Raw genomic sequence first — 17597 nt, 5'->3', positions numbered from 1 at the left:
ACTATAATAACTCACATTTATATTTATGTGTACGATGTAAACTATATTTGTGTAGAATGTCATTTATATTTGCGTATCTTGCATAATCGTGAGAATCAAATGATTATAAAACTTTGTAAGCATCCGCGAGAATAACAGCTAAAGGGAAGCAGCCAATCATATCTGTTCCACTTCTGCGCAGTGATTTAGCTCTCAGATCAATTCAGATAGCTGTCTGTGTTGCCGTGTCCAAGTCAAAAGGTGTGCAACCTACCATTTTTAGTTTTTCGCATCAGCGGTTTGTTCTATCCATCTAATGTACCCATTAACAACTATATCACCCATTTAAGCTCCATCCCATATTTCCTATTCTCTATTTCTATTACGTCTAACATTGCTTGTTTCTTTAAGTCTTTCTCTCACATTCTGCTTGCAACACAGCTTGTATCTCTACCGATAATTTCCTATTTACTAATCCTTCCATTTTCTTTATTTTGTCACCATCCATTATTTCCATTTCTGATTGCTGCTCATTTTTGTTTTTGTCAAATTCATTTCTGCCTCTTTACGAGTGTCTTTCTGATTCCAAAATATCTTTATCTACAAAGCTCTCCCTTCTATCTCGGTTCGCTCTCCCCAGCTCCTTGCATCCCATTTCTGAGAGTTCTTCGTTATGACTCATTACTCTACTCAATAATCACAAACGTGAAACACTTTTCTCCTCATCGAATGAAAACGAATATTAATATAAAGTACTAAAGTAAAGCAGCCGTATTAAGTGAAATTAATCACTGCAAAACTGCAGAACAAGAACTAATGGGATATTACACCAGTTTTGTATACATGCCACTCCGAACATTGATTAGTACATTGAATTTTAGTGTGGAATACAAACTAAGCGAAATGACTAACCAACAAAAGGTAATTATAACATTTTAATATATTTACAGTTGACCTAAGACATTATTCCGCTTTGATTTAGATTAATATCGACCATATAATCCTTTTCTCTCTCTCCTCCTCCCTCCCTCTGTCTGTTTGTCTGTCTGTCTGTTTCCCTTCTCTCCTTTCCCTCTCTCTCTCTCGTTCTCTCTCTCTCTCTCTCTCTCTCTCTCTCTCTCTCTCTCACACACACACACATACACACAGAGTAAAGAATCGTTTCAACAAATGAGTAGCCAATAACACTTAAAAAAGACAATGCAGCCGTTTCCGCCCTCTCCACGTCAGTACTCTTCATGGAAATCCGGAACCTAATTAAAAGTCTGCAACATAAAGGAAGCGCGCGCTTGGGCGTGTGTAAAGTTATAAACAAACATCTTTAAATTAAGGATGGTGTTATTGTACACGCATTTCTCGTGATGTATTCATCCTGCTACATACATTGCTTGAAATGATGATGGAAATGTGTTCCTTAAGAAGGATTATTCTTTTTCTGACAATACTGCATTGTCTCCAGGGCATTTGTAAGTTTATTTTTTTATTTATTTACATTGTAAGTTTACAGAATCTTAATTGCATTTTATTAATTGCCTTTTATTATTGATTTATTGTAATCTCCACACCTTTTTCAACTTGGTTAATTCCCGACTAATATTGTTAATCCGACGAGAACTTTTGCCATCGAAAACAGATGGTTGTACCTAATTTTCGAAATGTTTAAATGCCGTTTGTCTTCACCTGTAACGAAGTATAAAAGAGGAAAAACGCAGTCGGATAAACGAGTGTTCAATAAGTTGAGGCAATCAAGTAAGTATTTATACTTGATTTACACACTGTAACTTGTACAGAAGCCATATATTCATCCCTTTTTACATTTAAAGAAACCCGTTTGTAAAGTTTTGGAATATCGATCAAAATACAATTAGTCGGAACAGGCATAAACAAGATTCCTTTTGATATAGATAGCTCTAGGTTGCATACAAACGACACAAAAAGATGTCGGGGAACACTCTGCTACTGTAGGCGTTCGAGTCCGCGTCCACATATATAAAAATATATTATGTTGAAATATGTATCTTGTCACATGCTCTTTTCGTCTCAGTCATTTTTGCTGTTCGAGTTCTGAACTGAACTCTGAGAAGATTTTATAAGATGTATCCATGGGGAGGGAACAGTTTACCTAATTTTCAAATGACATGAATTTATTATACTTTGTTTGTTCTCGAAAAGCTTATATATAAATACCTATATAGTTTGCACTTTTGCTCAGTAATTTCTTGCAGAGAGTCATAAACGTGGCAAAAGTGTGTATCACTACGATTACTACCGTTATAAAATGTAGGTCATTTGATTGATTTTGTTTTGCCTCATTTCACTGGTATTGTTCAAGCCAAAATGGTGACACTAGCGATGAAAGCAAAAGAATGCCAGTTTAATCTATATTCCGTTTTTCGCACATTCTGGTGAAGATTTGAGGTTAAGGGTTTCTCTTTAATGAGACAATGTTCATTAAATTCACGAATCTTTATGACAGGATAAATATCTGTAAAAATGTCACCGTAAAACAATAAAAGATTAGCTGTGGGTTACTGTTCACATTTCTCGTAGGCTTCTCTCAAGCAGCTTCCATAACACAGGGAATGCAAAATTGTTTGAATTTGTTAACACGACGTGTGCTTGGGCTCAGTACATTTTTAGCCCTTTGCCTATTTAACACTACTTCTCAGGGTGCATTAGTAGAGTAAGACTGACTGGTCATACTGCATAAAAAAACACGGTAACAGTCTACGCAAATGTGTCGTGCGTTTGAATGGAGTGACAGTAGGCACGAGTTTGTATCAACTTTTGCTTCGGAAAACAACATGACGTCAGGGACTGTAACGTAAATAGGATTTATGTAAATTATAAACAGTGAAATATCCGGGATATAATTTGCGGGTACATACATTTAAATAAAATAACAGATGTCATTATGGCCCATCAATTTCTGGATCAATATAAAACGTTTTTTCCAGCATGCGTAACAAGTTATATCCATATAAAGTTTGCAAAAACAACGGTTTTTCTGTTTTATTTGTTTGTCTTGTCTATGTTTTGTATTTGCCTTTGAAAAAGTCTCATTAAGAGACGAAAGCGCTCAGTCTAATTAGATACTATTTTTGCAATGTTCGTATTTAGTTTATATATATATATATATATATATATATATATATATATATATATATATATATATATATATATATATATGTTGAAAATAGGATGGCTTATATCAAAGTGTGATCCGCCCATGGTGTGATAATACAAAAAGGAACTGTGTGCTGTCAGTTCTATTCCAGTAGATCAGTGATGAATTTCCACTCATTCATCATTAATGACGTATGAAACTAACGCTAAAAAGTAATAATAATCCCCGTTTGCTAAATTAATTTAACATGGCACACAAATTCGTCGCAGTCCTTTCTGTTTCCATTTCCCCATCCCGTCTCATGCATAAGGGACAAAATACGCAAAACATCACGGAGTGATAGAAAAAGATTTGGGCTGGATGAAAGCATTGAAACTGAATTTGCACCAAGTAACTTACAAGAAATACGGCTTTTCATGAGGGTGTATGTACACTTGGCTTGGGATCTACAGTGTTTATATAATTAATGATACAAAGTTGCAATAGCCTGTCTTGGTTATGGGGCAAATGTAATTTAATATATTTAATGCTTTGTTGTTGTTGTTTCTTAAACATATTATACAATTCTAAAACTTTATTATTATTACTTAAATATAAAAATGTTCAAAGGCTGCCCCCTCTCTTTCTCTATCTCTCTGTTCAGCATCTTAGCAAGATACGGACGAAACTCCATGAAAACACGAGCATTGATATATTCACTTGTGTCATACCAGGATGTCTCTAGATATATGAAGAATTATTATAAATGTTATATGAAACCACGAGAGAGAGAGAGAGTGAGTGAGAGAGAGAGAGAGAGAGTATGAGAAAGAGAAACAGTTTTATGGTCGGTAGTAATGTTAATTAAAGCAGAATAATGACTTAGCTCCAACTATAAACATTAAAATATTTTAATTACCTCTTGTTGGTTACTCATTTCGCTTTCTTTCTATTGTACACTAAATTCCATGCTCCTGTATGTGATTAAGCGTTCAGCGTTCAAGAATGTAACGATGTTTTTGCAGTGCTCTACTTCATTAAAACCATCCTTCATGTATAAATTATTAGTCTGTCTTATATTGATTTAATCAATGTCAATAAAAATAGAAACTAATAAGGAAAAACAACCAACTTTTAATATCCAAAGGTGATTGCGAATAGCGAAAAAGCATCGAACTACATTTTGTAGCGGACACACTCGGCATGGTTGAGTTCATTCACCTGGTCAATATACAGTTCACAAGGAAAATATATGTACGCTGTATCAATGCTATACCACGAGATGCATACATTTGTATCGTTAAAGGAAACGATGCTAGGTAGGTTGCACTGTTATCTTTGTCGACTGACGGGAGGTTTGCACGTTGAAATTGCCACATTTCAGTTATTCGTTGTTAAAATACATATCACTATTTGTATATACAGCAAGCTTATTTTAGTAATTGCAAGCAGCATCCAGCCCTACCCGAAACATAAACAACAAACACCACCTTGCATTTATTATTTAAACGTTTCTTTTTTTCTTGCTGCATTCTCTTTACCTGTTCTTGTTGTACATCAGCAATATGTTCAGCTTCCTTTTGGTGGTACATAAAAGTTCCTATCGCTTCACTTCTGTATCTTTCTTACATCATCATAAACTGGCAGAGATGGTGGGGTGGGGTGGGGTGAACATTCTACCAGCAAAGTTTCTTGCAAAAAAGATAAGAATTAGGAAGCAAAAATGTTATAACAGGAACAGATCTAGGAGGGCTGTGACACAAGACCATTCACAGGAATTTGAAGAAAAAATAGACTTGATCTCTCTCTTCTGATAAACGTACGACTTCCTATTCGATTTGTAACCATACACCTACGACTTTCCTATCCGATTTGTAACCATTTCTAACCAGACAGACTCATTCTGCATATAAAACTATGTACAAACCTGTACGATTACATTCCTTGCCCTTTTCAAACATTCTGTACTGATACCATTTCTAACGAGATCGATTCATACTGTGGAGCCACATTCCCCCAAAATTCCCACGAACCAATGTTTAATCAATACACTTTTCCCTTAAACTTTTCAAAAAGGAGGCCTAACGTTAGTTTCTCATCACAGGTTATAATCTTTCTGCCCTATTTAATATATAGAGTGGCTATTCGTCCAGCTTTATTCCGGACAGTCCAGTTTTCAAGTGGCTCATCCCCTACTTAGCGTGTTCAGTTTTGGATGTGCATAAAAGAGTGTCCGGTATTCTGTAGTTCCACCAGTGGCCGCCCTTTCGACATAGGATGGCCCTCTTTTGGAACAAGTGGCGTGTTATGCAACTGTGGATTGGGGCTAATGTTGCAATGCACACTTGCACAAGCTTTGAAAAAGTGAATATATGGGATGCGTAAAAAGAGGGATAGATAATTTCTTTTGCTGAGTGCGATGGCCTGACTGGACTGGATACTTGTACACCAGCATATGGTGATCATTTAATAGAGATTAACATAACACAGTCCAATAAAATTCGATTAGATTTCTTTATTTAAACGTATGTGGGCATTCTTGTTGAACGCAGCGCTGGTAACATCATTACTCCGGTGGGTACGGTTGGTTATTTGGTAGTGAACTTCTGACGATTTGCATGCACTATCCCAGACTTATAAATTTTCAAGTGAAGGGAATTTGAATACACTTTTGGGGGAGTAACAAATGAAGCCAAGAAGTATACGAAAACGCCCCCACGTTGGACATCAGAAGTTGTGGGTTCTACTCCCACGTTTATTTAAATATTAACTTCATTCATTGTGATTCAAGGCAGTCTCCTTCAAAGGTAGAGAGAGGCTGGAGCCACTTCGAGAGTTTGAAGCCTCTAGATGATGAGAATATTTAAGAGATCTAGGAAATAACTGGTAAAAACCGAGGCCCCTTATGGGTTGAAGCCCGGGTCATATCGCCCATTGTCCTCCCCATTGGTCCTGATTCTAGATACAGTAAGCTACAGTGGTGTATAGCAATGTACGCTGCATACTGTCTACAGCTAGGATGTTGACATCTTTATTCTTTGGGACATGGAAAACTTGAAAACCTCATGGATGAATGTCTACGTACCTTTGTATGTGTAGAAACCAGAGATCAAACCAAGCACTGTACATCGGTAGAATACGCGTTTTGCGGCTGAACTATGAAGACCTTCGGTCCTGCATTCCTGGTATCATTTTGTTTTTCCACTTACCTCAATCATTTCATACTTAAGCACCATTAAAACTTCCTTCTTGGTCCTCTTAGTGACAAATAAATACAGACTTACTTATGCCTGCTTTGAGCGGTCGGGATTGGTGTCACATTAAAATCTCTTCAGATAACCGACAGTCCAGACGTTTTTAAGAAAGTCTCATTAAGTAAAGTAAATTGAAGTCTCATTGTGTAAGGTAAATTGAATGACGTGTCTTTAATTCTGGTGAGCCAATTACTCAAATGATCTTGGTGGTTAAGCAGCCATCTGTTATTCTCACGGATGCACCAAGAACGTTGTTGCTTGTATCTTGGAGAACAATTTGATCACAACAAAACCTGTCATCTCGAAACCGTAAGAATCAAACTGTTTACCAAAGATAAAGCAGAATTACTAAATAGTACAAGGAGATAACTGTCTTTTAAACTTAGATAATTTAGCGAACAATTAACGGAGAAATGATTGACGTGTTTGACTTATTTAGACGAAATAGAGAAGTTCCCTCACACCTTGCTAAATAAAACAAAACAACTTTATCAAAATTATTATTTATACTTTCGCTCTTACAGGGTTGATGAAGCGCTGCATACGGATGTTCATTCCTAACTCCGTATCGCACACCTTAGAATTATGTCCGTGTTTTTTACTGACGGTCGCGCGTCAATGGTTTTTACATGCACAAAATCTAGTCTTTATAAATTCAGAGATATTCATCCATTATGACTAGAAAAGCCTAACATGTAAAGATGGGTTATATAATAAAGTACTCGAGTACTGTGACGTGTCGAGTGTCTCTGTGCAATATAAAACTTGTTCTTGTTCTTTCCGCTGACTCTGACAAATTACTTGTGTATATTTGTCTGTAGAATGAAGTGCACAAGACTAAGCCAATCGATGTCTCCAATTTCTTCCACAATTGAGATATTAAAATGTCTTACATCATTAATCATCTGTATATATCTGAATATAGTCCCATTTACCCCACACTGGCTCGTTACGCAATGTAAAGATTTTCATGTGCTGAGAAATCGCGTTAAACTCTAAACAACAACAGCAACAACAAATAAAACTAATGGAATTGGTTAATTGATAGCGGGCGTGGGAAAGAGCGATGGGTGGTATATCTGTAGCATGGAATAACCCCTAGATACAAGAGTGGTTTAAATGTTAACTTACAGGATTATATAAGCTTATCTATTTCTTAGCGACCCGAGTATTCGGCAAAGGTATCTATCTTATCAAAATAGATTTGGTCTGAAAATAACATCACATAAATAACTCTATCCACAAGCTAGGATAATGATCAAAACAAAATAAACCCGAGCCTACCAAAACTAGTTGACAGGCTAACAAACTTAAAATTAGGGAATAAATAAGAACATATGTCTTTGAAAAGTCTTAGCGACCTGAGTATTCGGCAAAGATATCTGTCTTATCAAAATAGATTTTGCCTGAGTATAAAATAACAGCACATAAATAAAACAAAATAGTAAACATTATCATGACTAGCAGACAGGCTAATAAACATAAAATTAGGAAATAAATAAGATCCGATTTTTTTGACATGTCTAAGAGATCCGAGTATTCGTCAAAGATATATGTCTTAATCAAATAGACTTAGCCTGAAAATAAAATAACAACATAACAACATGCTAAAAGCTTCATCCAAAACAAACTAGGAAAATAAATCAAACATAAAGGTAGATAAGCAAGTACTTAGCCCAACCCTAAACCCACACATATAGAAACAAATGAACTGCAATAACCCATAATCTAAATTAAAAAAGTTATCTTCTTGTATTTGGTTTTCTTTCTTTAAAGAACAAGTTTAATTAATAATGCAGGCTGAATTGCTACCTATCATTCAAGTGTGTGCTGGGTCTATCCCCACTCGAGTATAACCTTACATTCAGATCATTAGGGTGAATGAAGCCAGTCATATTGATCCAAGACCTGACGGCTCAGTGAAATAGTGACTTTTATGCACAATACTGCCTGGGTGATGCTCTAATGTCTTCCTCCGGGATCAATTAAATAGTCCGCTTATGGACATTAACCAGATGTACATGCCTGTATGGGCGAAATCGTCTATAATTTAAATGATGACGATGACAAAAGAATGTGGACATAAACCAGTCTACAAATTGAAAGTAATCGAACAACAGCATCGAACAATATCTCTTATTACGAGTTGCAATTTTGACTCGAACTAAACTTTGTCCTTCTGCTAAGTATACTATTCCCAATTGAATAATGCAAATATCCGGGCAGAGATATGTTACTGAAATCATGGAAAAACTGAATCCAGAATCATCCCTTCATATGCATATTAAACAATTTGAATTCCCGGGAGTGAAACGGACACACGTTTACTGTTCAATATTTCTGTAACTGAAAAAAAAACATGTGACATCACACGGAACCTGTATAGACATTCCGTTCTGAAAATTATGTTGTTTGTGCAAACTATTCTAGTTCTTTGGAAGGACAGCTGCTCTTTAAATTAGCAAACACATATAAATATTATTGGCTATAGGACTGCGGGAAAAAGTCCAGGGACTATGTTTATGTGCAACAAATGAAAGTTTGATCGTCTGAGTCAGAATTAGAAATTATTTCTGCTTCCTTCTTTCCTAACTGTTTATGTATATATTTTTTAGCGCAGAATTGTGATTGTGAATGATAATTTTTATCTTGAATTGCCAAAAATAAGGCCATGACCTATCGATATTAATGGAGGTGTGGGTGGGTGGGTGGATTTTTCTGTGGTAGACAAGTAAGGGCCAGCTATATTGGACCAGTATGGTTTCTCTATACAGTTAGTAAACACTTCTGAAACGGGAAATGGTATAAGGTGAACTGTTGCATTTTCGACAAGCAAAAATGGAGAGATTGTTGACATGCTTCCGTGATACTCTAATGTACTATGACTGTACTTAGTTAACATGCAATATGTGGGAAACAAGCAGACAGCTGATTGAAACGGCTATTCGAATGTATTCGGACATGAAATTGAAATGGCTATTCCAATGTACTCAGAAATGAAAATGAAACGGCTAATCGAATGTACTCAGACATGAAATTGAAATGGCACAGAGTACACTAACTTTCAGCAATTATTAAAATAGGGGCATTGAACTGTTAATAAAGTAGACAAGACTAACGTATGAAAGTGAAATAAATGAGTTACAAAATATGGAAAGAAATTAAAACGTCATTGGCTAGATTGTTCTTTCTTTTATCAATTTATCTCTTGAAGTCAATGAATCAGATCTAGCTGTCTTTTGAGAGGTACACATGTTAAGTAAGGTCAGATGTATACTCTCTGAATCATGCACCAAAATAAAGAGAATGAATTGTAATTTGTTTTGTTTTCTTTTAAAATAATGCATACCTTATCAAAGCTCTGTGTTTAAATTATTTGGGTAACCGTTTGGGAAAATATCGGAAATTATTTTTCTTTAACATTCGATCCCTGTTAAAAATACAAAAGGCGACCCAATGCAGAATGGCGTCTTTTCTTTGCGGGTCTCCTCAAGAGGATGCATTAAAGATGAAAACTGCTGTACACGTTTGAATGCAAACGTTTATGGTGCAGCGCGCGTTTCTCTTGTTCATATAACTATTGTATCACAACACATGTCTAGTCAGTTTATTGTATGGCGCATCGCCAGTTTGGCCTGATTGTTTAAACCTCATCACATACCTGACGTCTTATATGATGTCCCTATTTCTCTATTGCTTTAACTTTTCCAATTAGATTAGCTATTTGCTTTTTAAGCACATTTCTAAGCTTCAGCACTATTTTATGTGTCAATCAAACAGACACGCTTTATAAATAATATAATATATAGTGAAACTCTTGTCCTATTCATGCGGTATCTAACAAATGGCGCCATTTTATTTATAACCGACACTTTAAATAAGGCTTTTAGTAAAACGAAATCCACTACTGTGCGTGGCAGTTAAGGAGTCAAATTCTATTTTGGGATCATCATTCTTGTCCAGACCCTGGGTAATATCACGTGTCTGACGTTGCAATCTGACCCGGGGATGGAAGATGGTTTATGTTATACCGATGCACATAAAGGATTCTTTTAATTCTTGTCAATGTTGGCAGGAATTAATGTTTCGCTTATTACTTTGGAGGCATCAGGAATTAAATACAACCGTAACATTCATCTTGAATGTTTCTAACAAGAATATAGCATTACTTTTGAGGAAGCTTTGAGGATGTCATGTTTTGGAAGTTGTTAGAGACTTATATTTACAAAAATGAACCATTTACCATTTAGTCTTATCAGCTTTTGGTTTAGCATAACTTTTAAGATATTACTGGCCATATCATGCCGAGGAAATAGGATCTAGTGCCTTTCCCAAATGACACAAATGGAGTCCAACCATTGGATTTCGAAGCGTACAATTTTCGGCCTGACGATTTAGTTCTCATCCTCTTTTTTTTCTATCTTTAATGCGGACAAAATGCCAATATGTTCAGAAGTATCATGAAGTAGGTAATATGATATCTCAAGTTTTTGAGGAAGTTTTGTGAGGTGCAGTGAAACTTGGGCTTGGACGATATGTTTGTACTATTTGTTTTCCAGATGCTGAATGCGAGGTACCGGATGCATCTCTGAAGATACTATTCACGATTCCAACAGGAAATGCATATGTCATTGGATGTACAAACAGTAGCTTGGTGATGACTGTTGGAAAAGTCAAAACGTTTCGCATGCACAATAGGAATAGTGAGATATTTACCTGCGATGGCCAAACTTTCACTACATCTGTAATGGGCCAAACGTTCAGCATTATGGAGGCGAAATGCATCAGTAAGTATTAGTCTAGCAAATAGTGGTCATACATCAATGCAAACTGATAAATAGTTTTGTGGACTATCATTGCATATAAACTCCAGACTATAAGATCATTAACTAAAATGATTAGAAACATGAACTACTGATTCATATATTTAGCTCAGAGCTTATAAACAGAAAAACAACGGAATCGTACATATAGGTGAGAGTTTTTCCAAACAAAATTCCTGTGGGTTTGTGCATATAGTTGAGTGTTAAATTCGTGTACCTCCGTTTCTTTTCATAGTCTTGGTTAAATCCTATTTTCGAGAATGAGTGCATGGTCGCATCGTTTAGGGCACTGGCTACTGAGAGGTAGCTGATAGTTGCCGGTACTCGAGGCACGGGATGTATTCCTGGTTGGACCAGACCTCAGTGTTATATATATATATATATATATATATATATATATATATATATATATATATATATATATATATATATATCACAGGATGAATTACTAAATATAATTAACTGAATCACATGACGACTGTCACAATGCACGATCTCTGATAAAATTGGTGTAAAACTTTTTTTGTACCATTCAAGTTTGTTATTACTGCTGGCGCTATGTAACGAGAGCGCTATGCAAATAAACATCAAGGTGGCATTGCTAAGCAAACAGTCTTCACGATCCCGTTTGATTTATTTCTTGACCTTGGAACAGTGAAGCGGTAACGAATATTGTAAATAGTTTGATACAAATGTTTATAAATGGATTAGAGTGAACGGTCTATCGCTAATATTACAAAATGGCAGCCTTACGAAGCGCCAGAATGTAATAATGTCTAATAAAAGTAAAACGAGTTGCGTTAGCATAGCGACAAGTTCAGTAATTCACTGAGGGGTGCGTTGTAGCGCTGTGAGTAGAAATTTAAAGTAAACTCATTAATTTTTCGAATTAGATGAATCATGCACCACAACACTGGAGTGATTATATACGCCGATCTATTTTTTTAGTCACGAACTCTAAAACGCACGACATGTGTCGTTTCACTTACTTTTCCTCTCGCTCACTAGTAACTTCAAAGATCCTAGACGCCAGTGAACTATTCAACAAAATTAGTATATAAATATGTATATTTATATTCCCTTTTCTCTCACTCGTTCACTCACTCTCACGTTGTATGATCGTAAGCTAAGTAATAGGCAAGAGCGAAAACCAATAGGTTTCGTGAACTTCAAAGAGAAAATTCTAAATGAACTTATATTATTACGAATTAAATGACAAATAATCCACCAGTCCCAAAGAATTAAAATTTTAATTAAATTTCAGCAGTGCTGAAGCCGTCGATATGCATGTCGTCTTGAATGTATAAATGTACCAGTGTACCAGTAACCTGAAGTGTGATGATGTACTAACAGTAATTGCGCTTAATTACAATAATATAATCCAAGATGTCCTTGTTTGAATTCAATATATTTCCAAATTACTGTTTCTATCCAAGAATATTATTTAAGATCACTTTGTATTTCCAGTTAATATTAATTTGCATAAATAATTTTGCCCGAACAAAAACCTGAACACAGCGATACAAAATTATTTCCGCTTCAGATGTTATTACAGGAATAATAATTTCTCAAGTAAACGAGATTACATAAAAACAACGACACAGTTTAAAAAAACCAGGATACTACCATGCTCATTTCTGGAAAATTCCAAGCTGTCAACAGTCTGTTACTAAAATAATAGACAAGAATGTGGTTCATATCAGGTACCACAGGTTATTCCATGGGAAATATCAATTCCAAGACCCACCCTAAATACTTTTGTTAATAATGATCCTAATATTTAACCCACACTCATATTAACTATGTATTATGTTTTTGCCAATATTAAAAGAAAATTAGTGTCTCTTATCAGGAACAGTAAACTTGATTTTGAACAAGTTGAAATCCATAATAAAGTTATAAATAATCATGGAGAAAAACTAACAAATACGATGGAAATATATATAACACCTCACCTCATAAAAAGATGTATACACTAAAGCTTTCTTTTAACTATCAGTCAAATATACGTGTGATTAAAAATTATACAAGATGAAGACTTATGAATGACACATGATATACATGAAACAATCAAATAATCTGTTTCCCGTGAAAGTGCATCTGCAACTTGAGTATTTTTTCAACTGATGTGCCTGATGTAAATAATGCATTCTGCAACATAAACTCCACCTTCTAAATCTAAATTTTTTGTTTCTCATCTTAAAGAGGTTGTGATTACTGAATACAATACTCGTTGAAGGAGATTAACTAATATACACTTCATAGTGTTGAAAAGCCGTTATTAAAGCCATACTTTCATTCTCGAGAGTGGAATAATTTATCTGGTGCTTGCTTATTGTTTTAAAAAAATAAATGTTGTACAATGAATGATTTACACCACTGTTATCTTCTAGAATGAATACTCCACTAGCCCCAAATCACTTGCCTTGACAAACATTTTAAATGATTTACTGAAATTTGGAGCTGAAAGAACTGGTGAACTCTTTAGTACTACCATTAACTTATCAAAAGCATCCTGACATTTTACAGACCAAAGTAACTTGGGTTTTCTGCTTAACAATTGGTCAGAGTTAAGCAATTATGAGAACAACAAATGGACCAAAATTTCCAACAATATCCAACCATATCCCAAGTATACACCAGCTGTTTTTATTGATAGGAACAGGGAGTTCTGGGATAGCATTTATAGGTTGAACTGGACCGTGTCAACAACGTGTCGTAAAAATGTAACACAAGAACGGCAAAACTCACTTTTACTTAAATTAACCGTCAAATTGGCATTACCTAGTCTATGAAAGAACTCTCGAATTTTCTTGAGTTCATCTTTCCATGTGTCGTTGAAGATGATGACGTCATCAATGTAAGTGTCAAAATTGTCAATTGAATTTACCAGGATCCTTTCAAAAGATCAAACTTGGTGACATATTTTCTATTTTGAAATTTGTCAACGCAGTCATCGTCAATTGGCAACGGAAATGGATCGATTTAAGTCTAACGATTCACTTTTTATAATGACTGCACATACATAAAGTATTTTTTGGCTTCGGTATAAGAATACACGGTGAGCTCTAGTCCCTTTTCTAGGAAATCATTCTTTAGCAAATACTGAATATCTTTCTATTGTTTCAAGCATTCCTGCCTGACGCTGTTTCACAAGTGTGGAGTCTATAATTTCGACGTCATATCAAAACAATTATTTTAGTTCAATATTTTCTTGTGGCTGTAGATGTGAAAGTGTTCTGGTCCAGATTATTCATACTATCTGAATTGCGAAAATTGGTTACGCCAAAGTCATTACAATGAGACGAATTTCCATCGCGTAAATCCACACTGCGTGGAATAGGTACAACTGTATTGACAACATGATTAACATGGCTATTTCTATCAACATACTCCTTTGCCATATTTAGTTGTTTTTGTTTTCGCCGCTCATGCCTATTAACGATATAATTTTAATCACTTTCTTTTCAATTGTGTCAGGCTCACATTATTAACACGAAGAGCATATAGAGGTAAAAACACGAGACCCAGAACTCTATCACCAGGTTGAAAACACTTTTCCCTTTATTTTTGTCATAACTTGTCTTCATGTTTGACTGAGTACAGTGCAGATCAGTTCTTGCAACTTCACAGTTGATTTAATTTTTCTAAAGCCCATTGTCTTTCAGGGCGATATGCAGAATACTAAAATTTTTGAATGCTTAATTCAGACATAACTTGCTGCTGAAAATTCCAGATGTAAAATGTGACCCCTGATCAGACTGGACATATCTGAGAAGGCCAAACTGTATAAAAGTTTCACAAGTCTTTTTACCATGGTTTTAGTTTTAATTTTTCCTCAAAGGAATTACCCCTTGGAATATTGTGATCACAGACATTATGGTCAACAAGTATTAGTTGCATGACTTGTTTATAAGCAAAGGACCGATACAGTCTACCAATATTCTGCTAAATGGTTCATCAAATGCAGGAATAGGTTGCACATGAGCCTTAGGTATCTTCTAATTGGGTTTTCCAGCCATTTGACATGTGTGACAGGATTCACAATATTTGATGGCCTCAGTTACTACTTTGTATTGCGTTAAAATTTGCTTAGGATTAGGGTAATATGAAAGGCTTAGATATATTTCAGAAATCACAAAAATAATGACCTCATGCAAAATGTTCGAAACATAGCTATATATGAATAAAGAGTCAAGAATATTAAATCCTGCAACATATATATGGGTTTTTAGTGTCAAGGAATCACATTTACTTTGTAAAAAGAATCATATTCAAAATTCATGCTGAAAAATTGCAACTTCCGAAAAGGACACCGTCTTTACTACATTATGTGTCACCGCAGGCAAAGTTACATGCGACAAACCTACTAAAGATGGAGTTGACATCACGGACACAGAGAAGCAGTTGAGATATGTTGGGGAGATAGGAGATGAAAAATTTACTGATTTCGGTTATTACACGGCTGGGGATAGGATTGATTTGAAGTGTGCACATGGTTATGGTCAACCAGAGAGTAGTTGTGACGAGGATCCCAACGCCTACGATTATGACTCGTATGAAGAAAAAGAGAAACTGCCGACCGAAGGAACATTCACCTGCAAAGATGACGGAAAATGGAACAGCGAGCCAGTTATAGACTGTAGAAGTAAGTCATCTCTCTCTCTCTCTCTCTCTCTCTCACACACACACACACACATGTAAATATTTACTCCATTGCAATAACATAGATATAATAGTAATTGAACGATCATTTACATGTCATCTGCACATTGTACATATTACGGCTAAAGGTTTGGAGCCTTCACAAAGTGACACTGATATATATATATATATATATATATATATATATATATATATATATATATATATATATATATATATATATATATATATATATATATATATATGTATATATATATATATATATATATATATATATATATATATATATATATATATATATATATATATATATATATATATATATATATATATATTCCAGCTAAATGTATTTCATTATATAAAAACCCAGGTAAATATATTTAATTATATAAAAGACCAAGGTAAGTATACGTTATCATATCAAAGCTAGTTTACGTAGCAACATCCATCTTCTGTCTAGTTTAGAACTACAAACACTTCACTATTAACACTATTTCTGTAGATTTTCGGATCATATTAGTCGTTGAGAAGATTCATTCACTTTTGCTGACCTGGCTGTTTATTATAGAAGCCCTTTCTAATCTGTGACATATATTATGTTTTCCTTTCCTTAACGAAAATTAAATAACCGCTTCGTAATTTATGTATACCTTGTTTTGAAGAAAGACTATTATACCTAAGTGTTATTCCACAAATAAATGTTTTAATCGTTCAGCTGAGACCCACTGACTACAAATCGGAAATGGAACGCAAAAGAACATGTCATATTCAAACGGCTAAGGTTTCCCATTAAGATCTTTATAATACGACTATGTTTCTCACTCGTAGTGCAATTACGGTGAGATGTTGTAGTGCGTCGGTCTCGTAGTCAAAGGATATTTGGTTCAAAATCGGCGTGTCCTCGGGAAATGACCTTATTTGATATTATCATTGGCACGATTTAGCGAGTATTTTGTTAATTGTACCATTAATTAAAGGCTATTTGAGGTTATGTTGGGGTGTATTTAAATGACATAGACATTCAAGAGAGTTTTAGACATGCAATAAAGATACAAGCTTTATATATATATATATATATATATATATATATATATATATATATATATATATATATATATATATATACACGGAAAAATGTGTTGACCCTTTAGTTGTATATTGTGGTTTCGGCGACAGACTGACCTACCTGCAATCTGACTAGCTGGTTTATTTACTTTGTAATGAGTGAGAAGCAAATGGACTATCTGATTTATGTATTGACTGCCTGACAAAATAACTGAATGTACGACCCACTTACTGACCGATCGACTGATGCACTAGCATACTGATTGCCTGATTGATTTATCCTTTTTCTCATATTTTCTCTCTCTCACTTTTGCATATTTACAGAAATAGTGTGCAAGTGGACAGGCAAGCATGAAATTGATAATGGTACATTAGAGGGATTAAAAAAAGATGGTGAATATTTGCTTGATGACAGCATTCATGCATCTTGTGATGTAGGATTCAAACCTACAGAGATTGCTCTGTGCAAGTCCAATGGATGTTTCACCAAAACGTCTGTCTCATGTGAAGGTACGTGCCCATAAAAGCTAGCTCATCTTGCTTAAATTGGACTATTTGCATATATTTTAATTGCAATTTGACATGCAGAAATCAGAATTAGGCGACCATACTGTCATTACATCATATGAAGTTAAGGGTTTTGTGTAAATAAACACACATTAATGTGCGCAGCAGTAAAGAATTAGTGTCAATAAAATATGTACA

The 17597-nt window shown here is 34.9% G+C and overlaps 1 protein-coding gene across 1 annotated transcript in view; it reads left to right on the top strand.

Moving 5' to 3' along the window:
• The first annotated feature begins 1285 nt into the window (after positions 1-1285).
• Positions 1286-17597, top strand: part of LOC149793847 (complement factor B-like) — a 77256-nt gene continuing 60944 nt past the window's right edge. Inside the window, exons 1-4 of the mRNA XM_089967827.1 lie at positions 1286-1445; positions 10899-11126; positions 15508-15810; positions 17217-17402. Of these exons, the coding sequence (XP_089823953.1) occupies positions 1373-1445; positions 10899-11126; positions 15508-15810; positions 17217-17402 (790 nt within the window). The 5' untranslated portion in view covers positions 1286-1372. The remainder of the gene's footprint in view (positions 1446-10898; positions 11127-15507; positions 15811-17216; positions 17403-17597) is intronic.

This window comes from Sinohyriopsis cumingii, chromosome 8 (genome assembly GCF_028554795.1).
Source record: "Sinohyriopsis cumingii isolate HCF-2022 chromosome 8, ASM2855479v2, whole genome shotgun sequence".
Lineage (NCBI taxonomy): Eukaryota > Metazoa > Mollusca > Bivalvia > Unionida > Unionidae > Sinohyriopsis > Sinohyriopsis cumingii.
This window is presented reverse-complemented; position numbering and strand designations above follow the sequence as displayed.